We start from the raw sequence: 26,370 nt of genomic DNA on the forward strand, positions 1-26,370 counted from the left end.
TATCACATTTTGTTTTAATTGCATTACAGCACATATCTAAAGAAACAAACCAACAGTATAGTATTATTCCAGCCAAATACCATTATGAATTTTATAACTACTTAAAGATTAACATTATCCTACCTGATACTTTGACAAAGCGTTCACAATATAATTCTGTCCTTTATCATTGTTCTCGAATTCTTCCTCTTCTGCGCAGACAAAGCGATATTTCAAACCACACTTTTCTCTGCAAACCATACGAAGTGTTCACATCAAACACCAGGGTCTCTCCACTATTCAACTTCTGTAAAATTCTTTTCCGAAATCGGAGGGTGGTTGTCTTTTCCCCATCTCCATTCTATTCTCTTCAGACTGCTTGAAACATTGATTCATTGTACATGAATATTGTTTAACGCCCCTCTCGAGAAATTTTCACTCATATGGAGACGTCGCCATTGCCGCTGAAGGGCTGCAAAATGTCTACGGCCTATGCTCGGCGCTTATGGCTAGTATTGAGCAGTGAGGGATCTTTATCGTCCCACATCTGCTGTGATTCGGGACCTCGATTTTTCCGAAGGACCGCCCCATTTAATCGCCTCTTACGACAAGCAAGGGGTACTGAGGAGCTATTCTAACAATAAATCGGATTGGGTATGTGATTTGCATCTTTTACAGAAAAACCTACCAATGAAAACATCCGTAGAGAGGGATGGAAAATTTAGCAATATGAAATTCTTAAGTTAATATTTACGATGATTGGGACCTTTTATGTTAGTTTAATTATCGTTTATTATCAGCATTCCTCAATTTATGTTTCCTGCTGCAACTCATATGCTCAACATGATTAAAGCAGCCTGTGTTTGGGGTAAAATGTATGAAACGAATCATTTTTACTAGATCCATGAATATCAAAAGCCAAGAAAGGTTTATTAAAAAAAATAAATCACAGAACAGATATTTTGGCATAAGTTAAGATTTGATTTATAAAAATGGTCACACCCAGCAGGATCGCCTTACATTAATCTGAGGAAGGACTGAAAAAGGTGTTCATTGTTTATTTTTTTCTTTCTGAGGAAACGAAACTATCCTTAGTGTTAGGTATGAATTTTGCAAAAAATATCTATTTGATATTTCTTTACCATTTGGTAATCGTATGTGGCAGCAAACCAGAAATAAATCTGAGTGTTATGTTACTGGATGCATTGGATAAACCATGGTCTTTTTATCAATCTGAAAAGGCGATCGAAATGGGAGAGGACAAACTGAAGGAAATTCTAGAGGGGCATGCCACTGTCAACATTCTCAGGACAATATCTAAAAGTTTTGGATGTTCGAAATATGACTATGGTGCACTCGGGGCAGAACTCCATTATCGTATGAATGTTTCCGCCTTTGTTGGTCCTGGTAAATACTTATTTTACTCTCTTGTAAGTTTTCAAAGAATGTCGATTTATTGCATGTATTGCTATATTTGAAAGTGTTAAAAAAATATTTCCGAGGTATTGTAGAGCATAAGTGGATAAAAAGACATTATTTCTATAGAGGAAACTAAATTATTTGATACAAAACCGTATTACGGGTAATTTTAGAGTTGGAAACATTTAGCGTATCCCCCTCCCAAGTAGTTTGAAATCTTAGTGCTTTGTTTAAAATTGATTTTGGCAAAATTTCATATAATATGAATAGAAATTTTGGCGCTTTTATTTTGGGCGAATTTTCCTCATACGCCATGAAATCTAACTTTTCCAACTCACGAAAATGTACCCGATATACCTCTTTTTGTTGTGACATGTATATATATATATATATATATTAATGTGTTACAGGCTGCAGTACGGGTGTGGATATCATTGGTAGAATGGCAGCCTCCTGGAATATACCGGTGATTACCCCCGTGGGACTCGACTCTGAATTCGACAACAGAACACATTTCCCTACCTTAACGCGCCTGTCGTATTCCCTTGATCTAATTAGACGGTTTTATATAAAGGTGTTTGAAACTTACAAGTGGCATGACGTAGCAATATTATCAGATTATTTCGTAGCGCACTCACAACAACTTGTTCGTATGCAAAGTAAGACGCTAGAACAGGTTTTCACTGAAGCCGGACTACAGGCAACGTTAATAGAAAACGAAGGTGCTGATTTCCGAAATGCTTTGAGGGCGGTTGCTAAAGTTGCAAGAGGTAAGAACATAAATATGTAATATGTTTGCAATAAAAAGAACACTTTCAACATTCATCCAGTTGTCTTGATTTGTTCTCCAGTGTTGTAGGTCTGATACTATTACTCTGTTAATTGTCAGTATCGTACACCAAGCATAAAAAATGTGTTACATTGGATTGCATACTCCATTAAACATCGTAAAGAAATTAAACCAGTTTGAATTAGACAAGGTATCAAATGGAAATGAAAAAAAACGTTTTAAGAAAAACGTATATAGTTTTATACTTAGTTACTTCAGTTTAATATTTAATATTATTTTATGGTTTTTTTTCTTATGCATTTATTGTTCGTTGTTTTAGTTTGTTTCACATGTAAAGCGCTTTAAAAATAGCATAATTGTGTTGATTAGATAAAGCACTATATGAAGAACTTGATCCACGAAATTCTTTAATTTTCAGTGGTCATTGTGCAAAGTAATGTGCCGCGATTAAGAGAATTGATGTTAGATGCACATGCATTGGAAATGACGAATGGAGAGTATGTTTTCATATACTATAAAACGGTGTCTCCGTTTTTATCTGATGAGTGGTATGATGCGGAGGATGGGGAAAGAAATGAGGCAAGTAAAGAATGTATTTAGGCAATCTAAGAAAGGTAGCAAGAAAGAAATGCATTATAATTTTACTCTTATCCCTTTAATTACTGATGTAATTGTATTAATTATGCTTATAGTGCTTATATCTCTCAACTGCTTTGATACGCAAGAGCATGTTCTGCATATGATCAGTTTTTAATTCGAGATAGGCTACTGACAAATAAATTAATGTTACAGGAGTTTAAAGTCGTCAACATTTTGCAAATTCTATGGTCGTTATAACGATCTAATTTACAAATACAACATTTCATTAGGTCGAATGCTGTCTGATGAGTTTCATACTAATTGTTATATTAATATGCCGTTCTTTACACACTGATTTTAACTACGGATTACTCCGTTTATCTGATCAAGATATAGGGTTCACGGTGAGTGTGACCGGTTGACAGGGGAGGCTTTCTCTTCCTAGACATTTCCTGGGGTCCGTGTTTGCCCTACTCTTAATGTTGTATTTTTACAGGAATTATGAGATTGAGCACTGTTCGTTATCTTCAATTTTTCATTAATTAATACGGCGTTCAGTTTTACTTATAATATTGTGTCACAGTAGCTGTTTTACGATTGACTAATTAAATTCTCTATGAATTCTGTTTTAAACTAAATCGAATTTTATTTTTAGATGGCAAAGGTTGCTTTCAACGCATTACTTGTTGTTTTGCCGTACAAACCAGAGAGTGCAGAATTTGTTGCTTTTGAGTCCGCGGTGAAGAACCATTCACTGACGAAATACGACTTCGATTTCGAGAAGAACAGAGCAGACGTGAGTGATTTAATATAAACAAAGACTCGTACATGATTTTGTGATTGTAAAAGTTATGAAAAATACGAGGAAGGACAATCACAGTTTTGTAATACTTGTTTACATCATACATGTAGATTAAATCGTTGATGCAAGGCAGCAGTAATTAAAACACATTTTCCCAATCTACGTATTAAGTACCTGCAACGTTACTTTATGTATTGCTATAGTGCTGTTCTATTTTACGTATATCTATCATATCAGGTTTTCCGCGCTCTACTATGTTTAGCATTCATCAGGTGTATCATGTTTATCGTATATCATGTTTTGCGTTTATCAGGTCAATCGTATATCGTGTTTTGCGTTTATCTAGTTTATAGTATATCGTGTTTTGCGTTTATCAAGTATATCGTATATCGTGTTTTGCGTTTATCAAGTCTATCGTATATCGTGTTTTGCGTTTATCAAGTCTATCGTTTATCATGTTTTGCGTTTATCAAGTCTATCGTTTATCATGTTTTGCGTTTATCAAGTCTATTGTATTTCATGTTTTGCGTTTATCAAGTCAATCGTATATCGTGTTTTGCGTTTATCAAGTCTATCGTATATCATGTTTTGCATTTATCAAGTCTATCGTATATCGTGTTTTGCGTTTATCAAGTCTATCGTATATCGTGTTTTGCGTTTATCAAGTCTATCGTTTATCGTGTTTTGCGTTTATCTAGTTTATAATATATCGTGTTTTACGTTTATCAAGTATTTCGTATATCGTGTTTTGCGTTTATCAAGTCAATCGTATATCATGTTTTGCGTTTATCAAGTATTTCGTATATCGTGTTTTGCGTTTATCAAGTCTATCGTTTATCGTGTTTTACGTTTATCAAGTATATCGTATATTGTGTTTTGCGTTTATCAAATCTATCGTATGGCTAAATTTCAATCATATCAGTTATAAGTATTAATTTGAACAGAACCAAGTAATATATTTTGATTAAAGAAATGTGAATGATAAAATGAAACAAAACATTAATCATATATGACAATAATTAATTAAAAATGAAAACTAATAATAAAAAAGATAACTCAAAAGGACAAATAAAATAAAACAAATCAATGCTACTAAAGAAATTAATAGATTGTGCGATTTTCCGTCTAGACGGTAGGATTTAATTAATTCCCTGAATGAGCAATATGTTACAAATTATGTGACAATATATCGTTTAAATTTTGTATTTTAGAATACCTTTGCCGTTTGGATTTTGCGTTAAACCCTTTTAATATTCATGCATCACTGAAGATGTGTTTTTCAACATCTCTTTCTCTCTCTAAAATCAAAGGGATGGGGTTGTAATTTCCTATCGTGTAGATCATCCTATTGGGCGTAAATCTGCTTAATGTGAAACTTTTACGGTACCAATTTTGATGCACCAGATGCGCATTTCGACAAATTATGTCTCTTCAGTGATGCTCAAGCCGAAAGATTGGAAATCCGAAATTACAATAAACTTTTAAGAACTAAAAAAACAAAACAAAACCACTGGAGTCAAATTCGTCTAAGGATCAGAGCTATGCATGAGGGAGATAATCCTTAATTTTGAAATGAATTTCTAAATTTTATCACAACAATTAAATATACATCCGTATATACAAGTCTGCATTAATTCATACCTTCGTGCATATGAAGCAGATTAGAAGGAGAAGGCGAACTTTAGCTAGCTTCTTTGATTAATATAAACCTTCGGCGAACTGAAAAGGTCGGGGGTAGCTAACTAAAGTCGTTCATTCATAACAAGTAAGGATTTAGGCAAAAGTGTTGATTAATCCAAACACACATGGGCTGTATAACCAGTGGCGGATCCAGGAATTGTGGTTACGGGGGGCCTCACGTTATAAGGCAGTGGGTCCAGGGCGAAACCCTGGTGGGGGTCCAGGGCGAAGCCCCCGGAAGCTCCTGGATCTTACAGATTTTATGGAGCTTGAAATATTTCATCTATTAAGTCATTTGTACTATTTTCTATCATTTTAATAAGGTGAAATTAATAAAATGACCCAACTATTAAGATTTTTTTTTTTTTTTAAATTAGGTTCTCCCAATAAAGAAATCAAAGGATTTTGTCATTTATTTCTCCGGGAGTGGAAGAAATTATTGCTTCTTTTATCGTTTAGTACATTTTCCAAAACAAGATACCGCGATTTACCTAAAATTTGAAAATTATAGGGAGGTGGGGGGTGGGCGCGCACCGGCTGCGCTCCCTCTAAATCCGCCACTGATAACGCACGTAATAGAATATAAAAATGAAAAAGTACAGCATTTTAAAACAACAATGGATGAGCCTTTCAGCCTTTATTTCGGTAACTGATCATGATGTTGGGTAGAAGTTGGCTTATTTGGTGATATACACGATATATACTTTTTGTATATTGAAATACATCAATATCATTGTAGTCCCATGGGGATCCGGGTTAAAATAGGTCCTCAGTACCCCCTTGCTTGTCGTATAAGAAGCGACTAAATGGGGCGGTCCTTCGAATGAGACCGCAAAAACCGAGGTCCCGTGTCACAGCAGGTGTGGCACAATTAAGATCCCTCCCTGCTCAATGACCATAAGCGCCGAGCATAGGCCTAAATTTTGCAGCCCTTCACCGGCAATGGTGACGTCTCCATATGAGTGAAATATTCACGAGAGGGACGTCAAACAATATTCAATCAATCAATCAATATCATTGTACACTTCTTTTCGCAACTATCAAATTTACAACACTTCTATCGTGTTTTCAGTTCATCGTTAATCATGTTTTGCATTGATAGATATATCGTGAAAATCGTGTATCCTATCGCATCGTTCCTGTAGTGTCCTATCGACCGCATCGTGCTGGTATCATGTTAGAAATTATCGTGTATCAAATTAAGAATAACGTTTCGGGTATTGTATACATTACCTGTCCATTATATCGTGGATGTAAGACACAGTCTGTTACAGGTTCACCACTACATTGCCGGATACCACGATGCTTTCCTCATCTACGCTAAAACAATAAAAAGCATGCTTACAGATGGAGAAAACATCTTTGATGGGCGAGAGGTTACTAGGAGAATGTGGAATAAAACGTTTGAAGGACTCGTTTCCGGAAATCGAAAAATAAATGAAAATGGGGACGGAGAAATTGACCTGTCACTTCACGACTTTGACGCCGAAGGAAGAATTTTCGTAAAATTTTATCTTTCATTATTTTCTTTTATATATCATAATGTCTTAACATAATTGATGATTATTTAATTCTCAGAATACATAACATATATAAACTAACAAACAGGTTATCTGAAGAATGTAGAAATGTACATGTAACGCTATGTTTTTCAAACCTTAACGAGTTTTCTCGGTACTCAGACGGTTGGGGTTTATTTCGGGGCCACAGCCGTGTTGCACACGAAATCCAATCGAAGTATTCAATGGCCTGGGAACACGGGACCCCCTGCAAACAGACCAAAATGTGGATTTACGGGTGATGATCCTATTTGTTTTCCACAAGGTACATACACTCTTAGATCTGTGATATGATAATTCTAAGTTAGGAATATATCTCTTACTTTTCAGGATTTCAAATTCCATTTGCGTCATATTTCTGTCTGTAAAATTGTCAATATTGTATTTGATAAGCCGTATTTTTTCTTTGTTTTGCCAACAGCATAAAATCTAAATATGTGTAATATCACAACTATTTAGTTCAAATGATTCTATCAATTTACCATTCTGATTTAGCCGGATCCAATCATCTGGACATCATCATGGCTGCTGTATTATGTGCTGTGCTAATCGCTTTTATTATAGGAGGCGTAATCATTCACAGGTAATAACTATCAACAAAAGTAATAACTGTAAACAAAGGTGATAACTGTAAACAAAGGTGATATCGGTAAACAAAGGTGATATCGGTAAACAAAGGTGATATCTATAAACAAACGTAATATCTATAAACAAAGGTGATATCGGTAAACAAAGGTAATAACTGTAAACAAAGGTAATATTTATAAACAAAGGTTATATCTATAAACAAAGGTAATGTCAATAAAACAAAGGTAATATGTCTTTTCTCAACGAGAGTCAGTTTTGGAGTTTATTATCGACTCTCTTTGCGAACACGCATATTTTTATAGCTCCGTGAAAAAACCTTATGATTTCAATATGTAGACGCCCTGTTTCTTCCTAGCCTATGTAATTTACTTTTAGTGCTAGTTTGGTTATGTTTTTAGGTCACCTGAATTCATTCAGGTGACCTATTGCTATCTGTTTTTGTCCGTCGTCGTTCGTCGTACGTCGTGCGTTTACATTTGAACATTTTCAGCTTCTTCTCTGAAACCCCTGAACCAATTTCAACCAATTTTGGCATATAGCATCTGTGGGTGGAGGGGAACAAAAATTGTGAAATTCGTGGTCCCTGCCCCCCTGGGGCCTGAGGGGTGGGGCAAAAACCATCAAAATGAATGTAATTTTAAAAAATCTTCTTCTTTACTCCTGGACATCAAGAAGCCAAACTGTGGGCATAATTATAATGAGCGTTGAGCCCTCTACCAAAATTGTGAAATTCATGGCCCCTGGGGCAGGGGTTCTTGTGTTAGGGTGGGGCTCTATTGGTCATATAGTGAAAATGTAGAAATTCTTTGAAAATCTTCTTCTCTGTCTCTGGGTATTAAGTAGACAAACTAATAGCATGGTAATGATGAGCAAGGATGCCTCTTTATACCCCCCGCAACAAGTTGGGGGGGGGGGGGTATACTGGAATCGGGTTGTCCGTCTGTCCGTCCGTGCGTCTGTAGACGCAATGATTTCCGGGCTCTAAAGCATTATCCTTTCCACCTACCGTCACCATCTCATATATATGGACTATCCATGGGATGAAGATGTTCCCTATCGATTTTGGGGTCAAAAAGTCAAAGTCAATCACACTGGACATCGAAGTAGCAATATGGTTTCCGGGCTCTAAAGTGTTATCCTTTCCACCTACAGTCACCATATCATACATATGGACTACCCATGGGATGAAGATGTTTCCTATTCGATTTTGGGGTCAAAAGGTCAAAGGTCAAACGCACTGGACATTGAAGTACCAATATGGTTTCCGGGCTCTAAAGCGTTATCCTTTCCACCTACAGTCACCATATCATATATATGAACTACCCATGGGATGAAGATGATCCCTATCAATTTTGGGGTCAAAAGGTCAAAGGTCACGCGCACTGGACATTGAAGTAGCAATAAGGTTTCCGGGCTCTAAAGCGTTATCCTTTCCACCTACAGTCACCATATCATACATATGGACTACCCATGGGATGAAGATATTCCCTATCGATTTTGGGGTCAAAAGGACAAAGGTCATGCGCACTGCTCACAGTACCTCTTGTTAAAAATTGTGAAATTCATGGCCCCTGGATCAGGGGTTCTGGTGCTAGGGTGGGGCTCTATAAGTCATATAGTGAAAATGCATTATTTCTTTGAAAATCTTCTTCTCTGTTCTTGGGTATTAAGTAGACAAACCAATAGCATGGTTATGATGAGCAAGGATGCCTCTTTCAAAATTGTGAAATTCATGACCCCAGGGTCAGGGGTTCTGGTATTAGGGTGGGGCCCTATTGATCATATAGTGAAAATGCATTTTATTTCTTTGAAAATCTTCTCCTCTGCTGCTGGGTATTAAGTAGACAAACTAATAGTATGATTATGATGATCAAGGATGCTTCTTTCAAAACTGAAATTTATGGCCCCTGGGTCAGGGGTTCTGGTGCAAAGGCGGGGCTGACCACATAGCTATTCAATGTTTCTTCCATCCAAAAGTAAAATTCTTATATTTCAACACAAACCTAATTCAAACATTGGAAGGTTGTTACATGATACTCAGATGACCTATAAGGCCCTTGGCCTCTTGTTATTACATTATTTTGACTTTCGTTTAAATGTAAGTATTCTGTCGTCCTGAAGAAAGGACAATTTTATATTGTTGTTGTCTTTGGTCATTTTAGTGCTTTATATATCCTTAATCAATCTATGTTCGGATCTGACAGTCTGGATGTTAAGATGTTGGTTTTTCGTGATAATCACAACTAGGTACTGAAAATTTTCGCCCCAGCCCGGGGTCGAACCAGCGACGTACGGCACCCACCGCCTAGCAAGATTGTCAAACCAGTGCGTAAGTCCACTCGGCCACAACGACTTCCCTAAAAAGGAAGTTTTGTTATGCTCCTAAAGCGCTACTTATACACACTGATGCAATCTCACACAGTCGCTGTGTCATTCAGTGTTTAAGATATTTTATAAGGAGAGTGGATCTCTCGATGCAATTGTATAGAATATTTAATATAAAGCACAAATAAACAATTATAACACCCAACCTTACGTTTACCCCAAGGATCTAAACGATACATGTGATAATCAATTAATTAATATATAAAGCACTAAATAATCACAACTATATATATATATATATATATATATATATATATATATATATATATATATGTATGTATGTGCAGAAAGAGAATTATGTATTGTGCAGTACTCGATCCCCCATTTTTCTTTTTCTTTTTTATAAAACTTTGAAGCAAGGGAAGTATAAAATTTCAAAATGATGTATTTAGGAAAATAAAACTAACAAAGGATTTACAAAGCAATTGGTGGAAGGTAGACTGGGAGGCACTGTCAGAGATTCCTGAAAGAAACCTGTCTTTTGATGGGAATTCTGAAATTTCAAAAGTGAGTAAAAGTTCTCCAAACTGATGCATGGTTGATATTTGCCAAGATATGTGCTGTGAAGAAGATTCAAGATATCTTCAAACTTCTCGCCAGCAAAAACAAAACATCTCCTCGCCTCTATGGACTTGAACAACCCGACATATTCCCGCAGATCGTCAGTTACAAACCTAATAAGTAATATTGTGTACACCATCGCGCACACCCCACCCCCCATAAGAACTTTTTGGGGGTCGGGTGCTCAATATTTTATGCAAGCTCAAATGTCTTGAAAATGTGATTAATATGAGGAAATGCGGACAAATTTATTCATTGATGACGTAAATAATGCTATAAAAGTAATATAATTATGTGTAACATGATTTAGAAACTAAATATATTATAGAAGGATATTATTTTCATTATACTACAAACGTATTTCTGATATCGTTTATGTATTTGAATTTACCTAAATTGGAGAAGTGTTTTACTTTATCACCGTGGTCTTGAGGCTATTAAATACTGGCCGATACTTCATCATCGTTATTGGTTAGTATTAACTATTCTTCATTTTAACACCAAAAACATAACACTAACACACATTGCTTGACAGCCAGCCGTGATTGCTGGACGCTCGTAATTTATTGTATTTTAAATACACATTACAGAATTCGCAGAAAAACAAGTCTTTTTCCAAAACGACGAAAATTGCAAAAAACTCGAGAAAACCTGTGTCCGTTGCCAAGTGCCGCTGGATGCAGGGAGTTGTGAACGGACCTCACAACTTATTTGTAAATTTTTAACCTTTGCATGGCATGAATGAAAATATAAGATTTAATTGTACATTAAGTTTCGTCTATCTCGTGACGAGCGGCAGCTAGAAGTGAATACCTGAATTGCAGCTCGAAAACCTGTTTTTCTAACTCACATTCTATTGGCTAATAATGGATCATTCCATTCTATCTGTACAATATACTATACCGTCAATACAACATTTTCCCGCTATTACTAACGAAACGCGGGAAAATATAATTCTTTTGATATATTAAGATGTATATCCTGCACGGATTCAATGTGATGTCTTTAAATTCTGTAGATGCACACTCATGCTGCCAGTGACGACCAGGGTCGTCACGTGGAGAATATGACAAAAATCTACAAGGTATGTTATATACACATCAGCAAAGAGTTATATATCTTGATTAGGACACAAAGCGGACTTAAATTTACTTTCATACACTGTATGATATATAATGCACCGCAATCACTGCAGTCAGTTTGTGTTATTAATGAATCATTTCGTTTAATATTTTTAAATCTTCTGTGACTCTGGTCTATATCTTTCGTGATAAAAGATTATGCTCTTATTTCAGGGATCTGTTGCTTCTCTTAGTCCTATCACGGACAGGAAATTCCAACCCACGCGAGCTTCACAAATGGAGTTAATTGATGTAGGAACTTTTTCTTAGATGGTGTGATCACTCATACTAATGCTGATCAATGATGAATATTTGATATGGATATGATACTATTAACCCTGCCTTAAGTTAGCAATTGATTATACACAGTACATGCTCTCGCGTATCGAAACAGTTGGGATATGCATATTATAATAGTACATATATATTGCTACGTAATTATTGAAAGTTAACAATGAAGATGATAAAGTCATCCCGTTCGTCGTAAACTTGAGTTGTTAAACTTTGCCATAAACAATTATGTTTAGTAATATATCCAAATATGAAAAAGATATGGAAGACCTTTTGGAATCTTTTATTTCGACTTTATAAGTACCAGATGTGAAAGACTGTGGTGTCTTTTATTTTGAGTTCAAGGGATACATCGATTCGACAGATTGATGAACATGAATATTGTTAATACTAGTACATATATGTAGATAAAATGTGGTCAATATATATAGGGCTCACGACGGGTGTGTGGGACCTCCGTGGCCGAGTGGTTAGAACGTCGCGCTCAATATCACACGGCCTCTCACCTCTGGTCGGCGCGGGTTCGAATCCCGCTCGCGCCGGTAATTGAGAAAGTTTCCCAGTTCACTTTCGGAAGGTCGGTGGTCTCTTCCCAGGTATATTGTATCTGGGTTCTCTCTTCTACCAATAAAAAACTGGGCACCACCAGATAACTGAAAAATGGTTGAGTGTGGCGGAAAACAGCAAAACAATCAATCACGACAGATGTGACCGGTCGACAGGAGATGCTTACTCCTCCTAGGCACCTGATCCCAACTCTAGTATATCCAGGGGTCCATGTTTGCCCAACTCTCTATTTTGTATTGCTTATAGGAGTTATGAGATTGATCACCTTTCGTTATCTTCACCTTTCATCTACATGTACATGTCTAGTCGAAAGCCACACTTTCTTCTCATTTAAAAGTTTTTAAGTTTGTGTGCATCAATTTACAGTATAATGTTTTCGTTCTCTAATTAAAGCTAAGGAATGTCCACTGTGTCAACTTGACGAAATTCTACGGACTGACTCAGAATAACTCGGTCCTTTACATTATCACGGAACATTGTAGCCGAGGGACGCTGAAGGTAAAGCTAACTTTGAGTATTGTTTATCGTCCCGCTCAAGAACTGTTCTCTCACATGCAGACGTAGACTTCACTTGCCGGCATGTTTTATATTCGTCACTCTATAAAATGTTACCGTATACAGGGAAATATTCACCCCCGTTTTATTTTTGTCCATTTCGCCATTGTTGTCAATGGGCGAATTTAAGACTGGGCGAAATTGTTTTTTCTATCTCTCTTTTCACACAACTGTGTCCGGGTGAATTTAAAACGGATTGAAACAGTTAGCAAGTGTAGAAAGGCGAAAATAACATGGGCGAAAATACCCTTGTATACAGTATCCCCGCTGTTGCTGTAGATATCATCAATGTAGGCTTCACATCCTTGAAGGTCATGAAGAATGGAGCGAATTATCCCCTGAAACGTCGCTGGAGCTTCTTTTTTTTTTTATGCCAAAGACATTACTTTGTATTGAAAGGTCATTGAGAACCTCAAATACAGATATTTCTTTTGCTCTTTCAGTTAATGGCAATTGCCAGTGGCCCTTCCACGGGTCAAATGTACTGACAAATTTTACATTTCCGAATTTGTCAATACAGTCATTAATTCTAGGAATCGGAAAAGAGTCTGTTTTCGTGACAAAATTCACTTTTCTGAAGTCAGTACACAATCGGTAGATACCACCAGGTACTCTATAATGCAAGGTGAGCTCCAGCACTTTTACTTAGTTCAATAATGTCATTGTCCAGCATGTACTGCATTTCTGATCCCAAGCTTTGTAATTTTAATGGATGGAAACGACAGGGATGCTGCTTTTCATAATGTTATATAGTGGGTGACGTTTTGCCCATAATTTTCAAGTACATTTGCTTAAAGTAATCTCTGGATATCATTGTAGGAATAAAAAACGTGCTTTATATCAAGCTATATAAGTTTAAATTTTATGCAATTTAACTTTATCAGATTAAAAAGTAATCAAGCTTAATTTTCATTTAATTATGTACTCTCCGAGTCGGATAATGAACGCCCCATTTTGAAATATTAATGACCACGTGACGTTGCACGTGGAATTTAGGAAGTCAACAATTACATGGCGACGTGAAAGCGTTGATAGGCTGTTGGCGGGACACATTCAGATGGAAACAGGGTAGAGAGAACCACGTTGAGCAATGGAGGGGGAGTTAATTTAATGTTCAACACGAAATCACCATTCAGTACGACTACATATTGTAAATGAAATCCATCTTGTATACTTTGTCGAAATCGTCAAATTGTATTATTTTTCATAGTTTATCATGCTAACAAAATTTTGCTCTGGTTTTTAACTTCGAACAAAATACTAGTTGATACGGCACATATACATGTACCTTTAATAAATCTAAAACAAAGATTGTTGTAAATTGCACATGGTGGAAAGATTCTTCGTTTAGATAAAAATTGCTATGGTTTTAGCTTCTTTAACTTACCAAAACGATAACCGTTATGAATTTGCACCCCATAGCAAATTCTAATGAAGTTAAATGTTGACAGTCGTTGAACTTTGTCTGTCCTACAGGATATCCTCCAAAACGATGATCTCAAAATCAACAAGGACTTGCAGACGTCATTGATATGTGACATGATTAAGGTAAACAAAATGTTTTATTTCAATAATATTTTGACATGATCCAAAAGTTCATCAATTATTTCAACCTATCTGATTATTTCTCGCACTTTTACATGTTCATTTCCTGGATGTTAAAGTGTTCATATCTAATTATTTCGTTTTGTTGAATTTTAACAGGGTTGTTGCTATCTCCACAACAGTCCAATTCGGTACCATGGGGATTTGAACAGTCGACATTGTTTGATTGACAGACGATTTGTCCTTAAACTTGACGGATTTGGTCTTCCAAACATTCGATTCAAATCCCAGAAATCGGGCAAACGAGGTTTTGTGGAATATTTTCTGATTAAGAATTGTTGAAAACATTTGTTAATAAAAAAAATCAACTTTAATCGACGGCAATACACCAGTTCATTACCTGTCGTCATTATTTTGTTTAGTACACACGTTACAGAAGTCAATGTATACAAAACAATTCTATTCCTAGAATTTTAACACGAATTTACAAAACACTCAAAACACTATTCTAACGTATACCGGTAGTGACTTTTCATAACGTTCTCCTTTTCCAATTATGCATTGCAAAATTTCTGAAGATTATGTGTTCCATAAAATTTAACTGTCCCATTCTACACAAAATGTAAAATGCTTTATATCAGATATATACAGCTGTACAAAGTGATTTTTCGAAACTTTATTTTCTAATGAATTAAAAATGTTAAATCTTTTTTTTTTCTTGTAAAACCTCCAATGAAACAGGTTTGTTGTGTGTTGCTCCGGAACTGTTGAGAAATACCTACAGAGAGACTGACTTCCGGGCACTGCAGTGTGCTGATGTCTACAGCTTCGGAATCATTGTGTACGAAACATTAACGAGAAAAGAACCTTTTGAAGATGAGATGAGAACTTATTCCATCGATGGTACTCAATATAACATTTTCTGTAGATTTAATTTGGTCGCTCTTGATCTGAAACATCATCCCCAAGTTTTAATTGGTTGAACACAGAGAGGATGATCAACAAATGATTTCCTTTTATCTATTCAAGACAATGCTATGAAAAACTCAATTTTGTGACTGTAGTAAATTATTTTATTTTTCCACCTAGAAATCATCAATAAATTAAAGTTCCCATCTTCGACCCCACTTAGACCTGGGGAAGAAAACTGGCCTGAAGGAGATATTTTGCTTTTATCTATGATGCATTCCTGCCTGGAGGAGAATGTAGCTAACAGACCGACATTTTCCAACATTGCAAAGGAAGTTAGGAAATGGTGCGTGTCGAGATATACTACGACTAGTAACTCATTAACGTAATAGCTTACTGTAGACAGTAAGTGTCGAGATATACTACGACTAGTAACTCATTAACGTAATAGCTTACGGTAGACAGTACGCTGACTGCATTTACATTTTATGTCAAAGGGTTCCATATAGTATGGACCCAATTTAGTCTGTAATGTGATTCTCAAAGCGAGAATTACTTTATCTTTGCCCACTTTTTGTTTAAATGCTCTACCTTGAAATCTTTGTTGACAGTCACATATGATGTAACAAATGCACCTTTTAGGAGTTTCTTAAGGTATATGCACTGCGACTTGGCAAGGAAGCATATATTCTTGCTTCATTTTTAGGTCTTGATTTCCAACGCCCTCAGACTGAAAACCCCCCAAATACTGTACGAGCTTAATATCTGGCGTACAAGTATTAGATATGGCGAAATACTAACTTTATATGTAATAACATGGTTTTGTCATAAAATTAAAACATTTGAAATATAAAAAAATTACAAGAATTTCAGAATCAAAAATAAGGTCATTATCATGTATATTTCTTTCAACTTCAAGGAGTTGAAGCATTGAAGTACGTTGGGAATATGTTCCCCCTTAAACAGTTATAGTTGAATACTTTGAGACACAAGACTATTATTATAACTTTACATGTTTATTTTCTAACAGGGGTGCGACAGGGGAGAACTTTCTTGACACCTTACTTTTTCGCATGGAGGAATATGCCAATAATCTGGAGCATTTGGCCGAGGAAAGAATGCACGCCTTCATGGACGAGAAAAGACGATCAGAAGAACTCCTGTACCAAGTTTTACCCAAGTAACTAGTTTTTGTTTTTTAACAGCATTTATATCTTTAAACAAAGAATAATTTGATCAAGATATAGGGCTCACGGCGGGTGCGACCCGTCGACAGGGGATGCTTACTCCCCCTGGGCACCTGATTCCACCTATGGTATATCCAGGGGTCCGTGTTTGCCCAACTCTATTTTGCATTGCTTATAGGAGTTATAAGATTTATCACTGTTCGTTATCTTCACTTTTCATAAAAAAGGTTTTGTCTTTTCAAACGTTTGCACGACTTAACTTTTCTTCTAGGAGCATTGCGCGTGACTTGATAAAGGGAAGCAGAATAGAAGCAGAGGCATACCAATGTGTTACAATATACTTTAGCGATATTGTAGGCTTTACTGCAATTTCTGCATCGAGTACTCCAATGCAGGTAAGAGTTTATGTATCTAACTGCAATGTGTTTAACATCGAAACAATATTGTACTACTTACCACAGGGTTAAGGTTTGAAGGATTTAAACATACGTGCTCTTTTTAACAGATAGTCGACTTCCTCAACGCTTTGTATACCTGCTTTGACACGGTCATAGAACACTTTGATGTTTTCAAAGTATGTTTTTAATTTGATTTCAACTCTTATTATTTGTTATTTACTATAGCTGAAAAAAGCAGTACATGAAGTTGAAAAATAATCGAAGCAATCATTTTACAAGGTTGAAACGATAGGAGATGCTTACATGGTTGTTTCTGGTTTACCATTGCGTAATGGTAATGAGCATGTGATTGAAATAGCAAAGATGGCAGTGGCTATATTAGACAAAGTGCAAGATTTTCGCATCCGACATCTGCCAGAAATAGAACTACAGACCAGAATTGGAATTCACTCAGGTAATTATCCCTTAAATATTAAAACATTCCTTACTACCGTGGGATCATTGTTCGTGGGAGGTCAACATTCGTGGGTAACCAACATTTTTACTTATTCGTGGGGACGAAATGTCGTGGATGCCTTCAACCCTAAACCAGTCCACTCTAACGTGGTTAAATTGCACAGAAAAAGGTGTTCTCCTTCGTGCTGGACAGTAATATGATTGTGACTAACAATTAGACGTATAATGTGGCACTTAGAGTTAGATTCTTTATTTCCGTGAGCCACAGGTTCATTGGATATATATATAAATACAATCATTCATATACAACCCCCCCCCCCCCCCCGAAACGCATGTTACAATTTCATATTCATCTGAAGACATGAGAAATACTTCATAATTGATTTATTAATATCACAACGACTAATGATAGTAAAAGTAATTAACAGTTCAAGATCACCCAAGTTTAATATCTATGCCCCCCCCCCCCCCCCCCGAGCACCAATGACTGCATGCCAGAAAGCCTGACAATGGTGTCCCATGGACGTAGTTAAGTCTCTAAAACTGTCTGGGGATGTTGTTCCACTTTAACTGTAGAGCTCATGCCAGTTGTTGCAGAGTCCGAAACTGCAGTTGTCTTTGGTGGAGCGCCTATCCAGTTCGTCACATGCATGCTCGATAGGGGGTTTTGTCTAGTGATTTGGATGGCAATGAAGAACCTTGATATTGTGTCTTTGTAGAACATCACGTGTTAGACGAGCAGTATGTCGTCTGGCGTTATCATGTAGGACTATTGCTTCGGGATGCTACATTATTGGAACCACGTTCAGTATATAATCCGATGGTGTCCTGCCTGTACACTATATAGGATATTGCTGTTGAAATCTTAACATTATCTCTTCCAATACAAACCGCTCAACCTCCTGAATGCAATTTTGCGCAAAACGTTCAATTTCGCGCCTATATACTCAAAGTCTTCCATGAGGTCTCTGCAGTAAAAATTGAGACTCATCACTAAACCAAACTGTCCATCGGCGTTGCTGCGGCCATACTCTATATGAGTTTGAGACCATTGAAGTCGGTTCTGGCGGAGTCAGCTCAATGCCACAAACAGGTATGTGCGCTGTATTCCCAACATCCTGCAGACGACAGTCGATTGCAAACATCCTGATCTGCTATTCCGCGAATCTCAGGAATATCAGATGCTGTAGATGACGCTGTTTTGAATCGTGACGAAGATGACGCAATCAGATGAAACGATCTTGTGCTGCTGACGTGCTCTATGATGATCATTTGTTGAACCATGCTGTTGGTATCTTCTCCAAAGACGAAAGGGGCCTCCGTGGCCGAGTGGTTAGAGCATCGCGCTCAAAATCACACGGCCTCTCACCTTTGTCGGCGCGAGTTCCAATCCCGCTCGCACCGGTAAGTGAGAAAGTTCCCCAGTTTATTTTCGGAAGGTCGGTGGAGACTTGGTACAGATACAGGTACTTGTATCTGGATCTCTCTTCCACCAATGAAAACTGGGCGCCACCAGATAACTGAAAAATTGTTAAGTGTGGCGGAAAACATCAATCAATCCAAAGACGAAATATGGTGCTTTGTGCGACATTGAAATCTCTGTAAATTATGGCACAGCTGCTTCCAGTCGTCCAATTGCGTTGTTGAGTTGAGTATCATTCAGACGCAGCATTTCTCAAAAAGCGGTTATATTTAAAGACGATGCAATCAAATATAGCGAATCCGTGCGGACTACTGGTGCCTGTGGTCACGTGCATTAGGAACTTACAACATTCTAGAGTTACAGAGACCGATTTTAGGATTTTATGAAAAAACGTTTTATTGTCCTCATATTCTATAGAATATCTATCCAGTAGACAACAGCGGTAGGGATAATAACGAGTCATCAGACGATTTTCATTCTAGACAAAACATGTATGAAAAATTATTTGAAAAGATTCGGCGAAATATGACTTCTATGTATTTCTTTTTTTATCAATATACTTACAAACATACATGGCATTGTGGACACTTCGCGATGAGTAGACAACCATGTTACACCAATGGACATTTTAAATTATGCTTATGTAGATAAACAAATAATATCATATCATAGTTTCGTAAAGTTACATATTGTTCCAAACTAATCTACTGTATATTGAAATTCATGGGACTGACGTGAATTGTTTCTTATATCTAATTAAGTTCGATATAACTGATGTTGAACTATATACATTTTGTTACGGGATTTGGTTTTACTTCAGTATAACAGATACTTCAATATCAGTGGACTAGACTGTTATCAGTTCTTTAGTATTTTTGACACTAATTGATATAGTAAGTCAAAAAACACTGGGTTTTGAATAGTAAAGTGTTTCTTAACATATTTTTTTCAAGTCATTATATAAAGGACATTTGAAAATAAAATGAAACTCGTTCCTTGCTTGTATTTGCATTTGATGTAATGTACGTTATGATAATAGTTGAATTAAAATAATTCGTTTTTCTGAAATAAGCGACTCAATTATTGCGTTTATAAAACCAATAGTATGACACATGAATCACGTTAAATATAGATACATGTACCTTATGGGGTCGGGAAAAAATTAATTCTAGATTTCAGAAAGAAATTTAAAACCGCACTATCAATATTTGTGGAGACTTATTCGTGGATAAGGATGGCCACGAACATTGATCCCCCACGAACAACGATGATTCTACAGTAATCTGACTTTTGAACAAATACAAATTATTTGAAAAATATATTAGATTATCAACAATACCAAATTGTAAAACTTATTTAAAAAGTGAATGATAATAATACAATGTGTATGGTTTGTTTGTGCGTGGATTTTCAGGCCCTGTTTGTGCAGGGGTTGTAGTGTTCTGTTTATGCGGGGGTTGTAGTGTTCTGTTTATGCGGGGGTTGTAGTGTTCTGTTTGTGCGGGGGTTGTAGTGTTCTGTTTATGCGGGGGTTGTAGTGCTCTGTTTATGCGGGGGTTGTAGTGTTCTGTTTATGCGGGGGTTGTAGTGTTCTGTTTGTGCGGGGGTTGTAGTGTTCTGTTTATGCGGGAGTTGTAGTGTTCTGTTTGTGCGGGGGTTGTAGTGTTCTGTTTGTGCGGGGGTTGTAGTGTTCTGTTTATGCGGGAGTTGTAGTGTTCTGTTTGTGCGGGGGTTGTAGTGTTCTGTTTATGCGGGAGTTGTAGTGTTCTGTTTGTGCGGGGGTTGTAGTGTTCTGTTTGTGTGGGGGTTGTAGTGTTCTGTTTGTGTTTGTGCAGGGGTTGTAGTGTTCTGTTTGTGTTTGTGCAGGGGTTGTAGTGTTCTGTTTGTGCGGGAGTTGTAGTGTTCTGTTTGTGCGGGGGTTGTAGAGTTCTGTTTGTGCGGGGGTTGTAGTATTGATCTGTTATTTGTGCCTCACTTTTTCAGGCCCTGTTTGTGCGGGGGTTGTTGGAAAGAAGATGCCTCGTTACTGTCTGTTTGGAGACACAGTTAACACGGCATCTAGAATGGAATCTAACGGGGAAGGTAAAGAAAACATGTATAAAAACAAACCTAACTCCCTTGTAGATATAACAGTGCGACATTTAACTTCGGACACGACAAAGTCCGGACTTTTGCTATCCTTTATGATGACATTTAAAGAAAAATCAAAGAGCATATGGTGTGATTTTTTAGCAGTGTGCCATAGTCCAAGGTTGGTTCTATTATTTCTAACAGCCATCGTCAGTAATTTGAGTGGTTCCATTCATCCAAATTATGTGGTACCCAAGTACCGTATAGCGGTTTTTTCCGCTGTTCTAAAATTTGGCGATTTGCTGGCTCAAAGGTAAGCTAATAATCTTAGCGGAATAAATTTTGGCGGACAAGGAAGAATTATCCCTCTTGCGAATACTTAAGTCGCAATTGGGTGCATATTTGGCGAGTGAAATTTTAGCGGAAAGTTAACTTATCCCTAAAATAAGCCAAATTTATAACCCCGCGGAAAAAAAACACCTCTATACGGTATTGCCTGAGTTTAGATAATGTGTAACTGTAACATATTTCCTTCTTGTTGTTAAACAAACACTTGGTGATTAATTACAATTTGAAAACGGATAAGACATTTTTTACCTATATTTCCTATTTGTGTGACTTTTGTCATGGCATGCTGTAAATGAACAAATGATGAAAACAAACAGTGATCTATCTCATAATTTCTATAAAGATTAAGAGAGGAGTAAGCACGGATCCCTGAACGTGCCAGAGGTGGGATCAGGTGCTTAGAAGGTGTAATAATTTCCTGTTGACTGATCACACCGTGAACCCTATATCTTGATGAGATAAACGGAGTAATCCGTAGTTAAAAGCAGTGTGTAAAGAACGGCATAGCAATTAATATGAAACGCATCTAGATCTAATATCACCTTTAACTACAACGGTTCTCATTGATCACAATATCCAAACTATGCATAGTGACTTTAGACGTACTAATATATCAATTAACATATACAAATTCTATTTTTATCTTAACGGTATACATTTAAAAAGATATTAGTCTTACTCTTTAACGTACCGGTATCAATGATTTCATAGAAATATTTCTGGGTGTGGAGCTTTATCAATTGTAATAACATGTGGTAAAGGTAATCTTGTTTGTGTTATCTAGAACTTCAACAGTGTTAATGTATCATTATTTAAGCTTAGAACAGTGATTGTACGGATATGAAAGAGGTGAACTTTATCAACTGAAGATTACAAAATATTGTCAATGTGAAAATTAAAACAAATTTATTAAAATGAGTTTTGTTATATTTGAAGCTATGAAGATCCATGTGAGTTTAATGACGCGGAACCTGTTGGTTTTACATGACTTGTTTGTTTTGCACGAACGAGGAACCATCCCAATAAAGGTAACACGATATTAAATTGCGCTATGATATTGATCTTATAAACCACATTCACTTATGTAGAAATCATTCTATAAGAAAAACCACCCGTTTGCTTTTACACGTGACATCATACCCCTTGATCCATGAATAGTTGTTTGACACAGGGTTAAAAACAAATATACGAGGGCGAGTCAATAAGTATCCAGCCTATCCCATTTCCGATTGATTTCCATGCCTTGTTTCGATACATGTTTTATACCTGGGTACAAAATTGCACGCGTATCGAGTCATTCTTTAATAAGATATTAAATGTCAAACATGGCTAGTTAGGCAAAGGCATGCTTTTCGTCTAAAGTTGAGTACCATGCTATAATTCGGTACTTCTATTTAAAAAGTAAAACAGAAAAGAAAATACATGGCGATTTAGCCGATGTTTATGGGTCTTCTGCACCATCTTATGCTCAGGTTAAATTCTGGGTAGGGAAATTCAGTCGCGGCAGAACGTCTTTAGAAGATGAAGCCAGGTCTGGATGCTCACTGGATGCCACCGACGAAGAAATGTGTAAGAAAGGTCGGGATCTGGTGATTCAGGTGGAAGAAATAGTGCAGGCATTAGGCATTTCACATGGTAGCGTTTCAACAATCTTACATGATCGTTTAGGTATGCGCAAGCTAACAGCCCGTTGGGTCCCCAAATCCCTTAGCGATGAGCAAATGAGCAAATGACAACCAGAGCATCAGTATGCAGCGTTTTAGGTCAAAAGATGATTTTCGTTTGCGTCTGGTGACTGTAGATAAGACTTGGGTTCATTATTATGAGCCAGAGAATAAAACTCAGAGTCGTCAGTGGGTAGGGCTTGGGTCCCCGAGGCCAAAGAAGTTTAATACGCAACCATCTGCTGGCACGGTGATGGCCACAGTATTTTGGGACACAGAAGGTGTTATTATGTTGGACTTTTTACCCAAGAGAAGTACAATAACTGGAGTATACTACGCAAACTTGCTAGACTAACTGAGAACCGCCATCCGTGAAAAACTCCGAGGTAAACTCTCTAAAGGTATTTTGCTGCAACAGGACAACGCGAGAGTCCACACTTGCAAAGTTGCAATGGATGCTGTAAAGCAAAACGGGTATGAATTAACACCACGTCCTGCCTATTCGCCTAGCCTAGCTTCCAGCGACTTCTTCCTATTTCAAAACTTCAAAAAGGATATCCGTGGACGTCATTTCCGGTCTGACGAAGAAACCGTGACGGCAGTTGAGGAGTTGGTCAATGGAAAGGACCCTGATTTTTTCAGTTCTGGGCTGATGACACTTGAACACCGTTGGTCTAAGTGCATCACACTAGAGGGCAATTACATCGAAAAAGAAGAGGTGGATCTCAACCGGAAATATGTTAGGCTGGTTACTTATTGACTCGCCCTCGTATACTAGCGGAAACAAAAATTGTGCACCATTTCTCATCTGAAAAATAAAAGACGTAGTGATGTTGAAAATCATTTTATATTTTAAAGTTTCGCTAATAAAGGCAATATTTGCAACATGTTATAACCTATTTATGTATACATTTCATAAAGTTATTTTCATGGAAAAAATTTCCCGTGGGGATCCGGGTTAGAATAGGTCCTCAGTACCCTTTGCTTGTTGTAAGAGGCGACTAAATGGGACGGTCCTTCGGATGAGACCGCAAAAACTGAGATACCGTGTCACGATAAAGATCCCTCCCTGCTCAATGGCCGTAAGCGTCGAGCATAGGCCTAAATTTTGCAGCCCTTCACCAGAAATGGTGACCTCCACAGGAGTGAAAGATTCTCAAGAGGGACGTTAACCAATATTCAATCAATCAATCATAAAAAAAAATCAAATGGGAGTTCACAAAAATAATAATACAAATGATCACCGTTTGCATTCACGCATGCTTGAAAACGAAGCCTTGATGTCACTAAATTGGTTTAAAAATGTTTGAGGGCTGGCTTAAATCAGCCAACGTCACTGGCAGATTTGATGAATGACGTAAACGTCTATCCATTTCATCCCAGATGTGCTCGATTGGTGACATGTTGGTGTCTTGAGGAAGAAAATCAATGACACTACGTGCTATATGTGGTCTCGCGTTGCCTTGCTTCTACATTATGTGATTTTGGACAGGTGTCTGTCTTTCCATGCTGTCACTACGATATACTCTGGAAGAGCAGTCACTGCTATTGAAGTATAATATGGATTTGTTAGTGACGAGAATGTTCGCTCATTTCTGTATTATGAACAGCAAAGTTATACACCATGGACCAGTAAAAATTCTCGAATGTGATTGATTGATTGTATATTGTTTAATGTCCCTCTTGAGAATTTTTCACTCACTATGGAGACATCATCATTGCCGGTGAAGGGCTGCAAAATTTAGGCCTATGATCGGCGCTTATGGTCTTTGAGCAGGGAGGATCTTTACCTGCTGTGACACAGAACCTCGGTTATTCTGGTCTCAGCTTAGTTGCCTTTTATGACAGGCAAGGGGTACTCTAACCCGCAACCGGGAATCTCGAGTACAAGCAGCTAACCACCAGTAGTGCTAATTTTTGCCATGCACAGTTCCGATTTTCCGTTAGCATAGCATCTTGTTATAAGCATCACTTCAAAATCATTTACGAGGGCTGTTCGATATGTAATGTGTATTGTACATATGTACGATATCTCAAAAGCATTCGACTCAAATAGTGAAATGAACATTTCATCCCTTCAAAGGATTCTCCGCGCTTTGAAATACATAATTTCAATCTCTGAATCCATTTCTGAAATGCGTCACGGTACGCTGATTTAGGTAGACCTCTGAGGCACTGACTGATGGCTGTAACTTGTAACGACGACCAGGTAAGCACTTTTAAGTTTTGGAAAAAGAAAAAAGTCGCATGGTGCTAGATTTGGAGAATATGGTGGGTATGGCAAGACGGTAACTTCAAAAATTGTTTCACAAGCTCAGATGTATGTGATGGAGCATTATCATGAAGTAGATGAAAATGCCTAATTCCTGACACAAGGCGTTGTTTATGATAATATTTCTTGAGCTTTTTTAGTATAACATCTCGGTAATACCGATCTGTAACACTTTTGCCCTTCGACACCGGAATTTGTACGGCTATACCATCACATGAGAAGAATATGCAATAAAGTACCTTCTTTGTGATTATGGTTCTTTTGGCAACTACAGGCCTTGTACCATGTTTAGTTAGCCATATTTTGATTCCGATTTTTCTTACTTGTTCGAAATAGTGAACTCATGTTTCGTCACCAGTAACAATGTTTGCAAATTGTCTTTGATTGAATTTGGGAAACATTTTGAGCAATTGCTTAGCGGTTTGTACCCGCTTTTGGTCATCTGTCAATGTATACGGTATCCATCTGGCAGAAATCTTTCGTACTTTCAAAATACGCTTCAAAATGAAATGCACCCGCGAAAGCGATATGCCAACAGCTTTGGCAATATCACGAATCGTGTATCTGCCATCTCTTTCAATTATTTCCCTGACTTTTGAGACTTTTGCCTTGCCTGTTACAATCACAAGTGGTCCAGATTTTGCTGCATCTTTGACGGACTCTGTGCCAGTCAGAAATTTCTTTCTCCACCTACGAACTGTATCAGACACATAAACTTCCCCTAATTCAGTAAATATCTGCATTACTAAATGACCGCGTTTTGTGCGAACCTTTATATAAGCTCTGATTTTTTCAATATTCTCAACCCGTTTACCAACTATTTTTACAACAGTGATCAACGACTGGCTCTTTTGAAATGACTATAAGTTTAAAACTATGTGGAGCTGAAGGCTGGTGTTTATACCGTTGGAAATGTATTGAATAGAGCTATTCACGAGTATCATCATCCACGAAATCGTGCAAAGCGTTATCGCGCTGTGGTACAATACGCATTACATATCGAACAGCCCTCGTACATTGTACATGTATGTTAATTAATATACATTTCTAAATGCATGTCATTTTTAGGGGAAAGGCAATATGACAACCTACTGGCTGATGGCGCAGGATGAACAGCCATTTTAAGTTACTGACATGGACCCATCTCCTTATGTACTCCTGATGCACTTATTCCCTTCACTCCGATTTTAGTGACCAGAAGGCGTAGGAAACAATTCCCAGA

The 26,370-nt window shown here is 37.2% G+C and overlaps 1 protein-coding gene across 1 annotated transcript; it reads left to right on the forward strand.

Annotated features, from left to right (window-relative positions):
* The first annotated feature begins 1,169 nt into the window (after nt 1–1,169).
* On the forward strand, nt 1,170–26,370 carry LOC125678698 (atrial natriuretic peptide receptor 1-like). The gene is made up of 22 exons (XM_056156652.1): nt 1,170–1,386; nt 1,809–2,168; nt 2,607–2,767; nt 3,423–3,563; nt 6,524–6,751; nt 6,932–7,073; nt 7,373–7,391; nt 10,174–10,288; nt 11,361–11,426; nt 11,638–11,715; nt 12,715–12,819; nt 14,353–14,424; nt 14,581–14,728; nt 15,163–15,324; nt 15,511–15,676; nt 16,361–16,510; nt 16,789–16,912; nt 17,023–17,091; nt 17,195–17,369; nt 20,778–20,876; nt 22,149–22,240; nt 26,217–26,370. The coding sequence occupies exons 1-22, from the start codon at nt 1,170–1,172 to the stop codon at nt 26,271–26,273; spliced, it is 2,946 nt and encodes a 981-aa protein (XP_056012627.1). The 3' UTR covers nt 26,274–26,370.

Source organism: Ostrea edulis, chromosome 2 (genome assembly GCF_947568905.1).
Source record: "Ostrea edulis chromosome 2, xbOstEdul1.1, whole genome shotgun sequence".
NCBI classification, from domain to species: domain Eukaryota; kingdom Metazoa; phylum Mollusca; class Bivalvia; order Ostreida; family Ostreidae; genus Ostrea; species Ostrea edulis.

Bases quoted from the DNA above. Each gene is read 5' to 3' on its own strand.
- LOC125678698 (XM_056156652.1), top strand. From the start codon at position 1,170: ATGTTACTGGATGCATTGGATAAACCATGGTCTTTTTATCAATCTGAA. The intron at 2,169-2,606 runs GTAAGAACATAA...TTTAATTTTCAG, and splicing joins GGTTGCTAAAGTTGCAAGAG to TGGTCATTGTGCAAAGTAAT. The intron at 14,425-14,580 runs GTAAACAAAATG...GAATTTTAACAG, and splicing joins TGATATGTGACATGATTAAG to GGTTGTTGCTATCTCCACAA.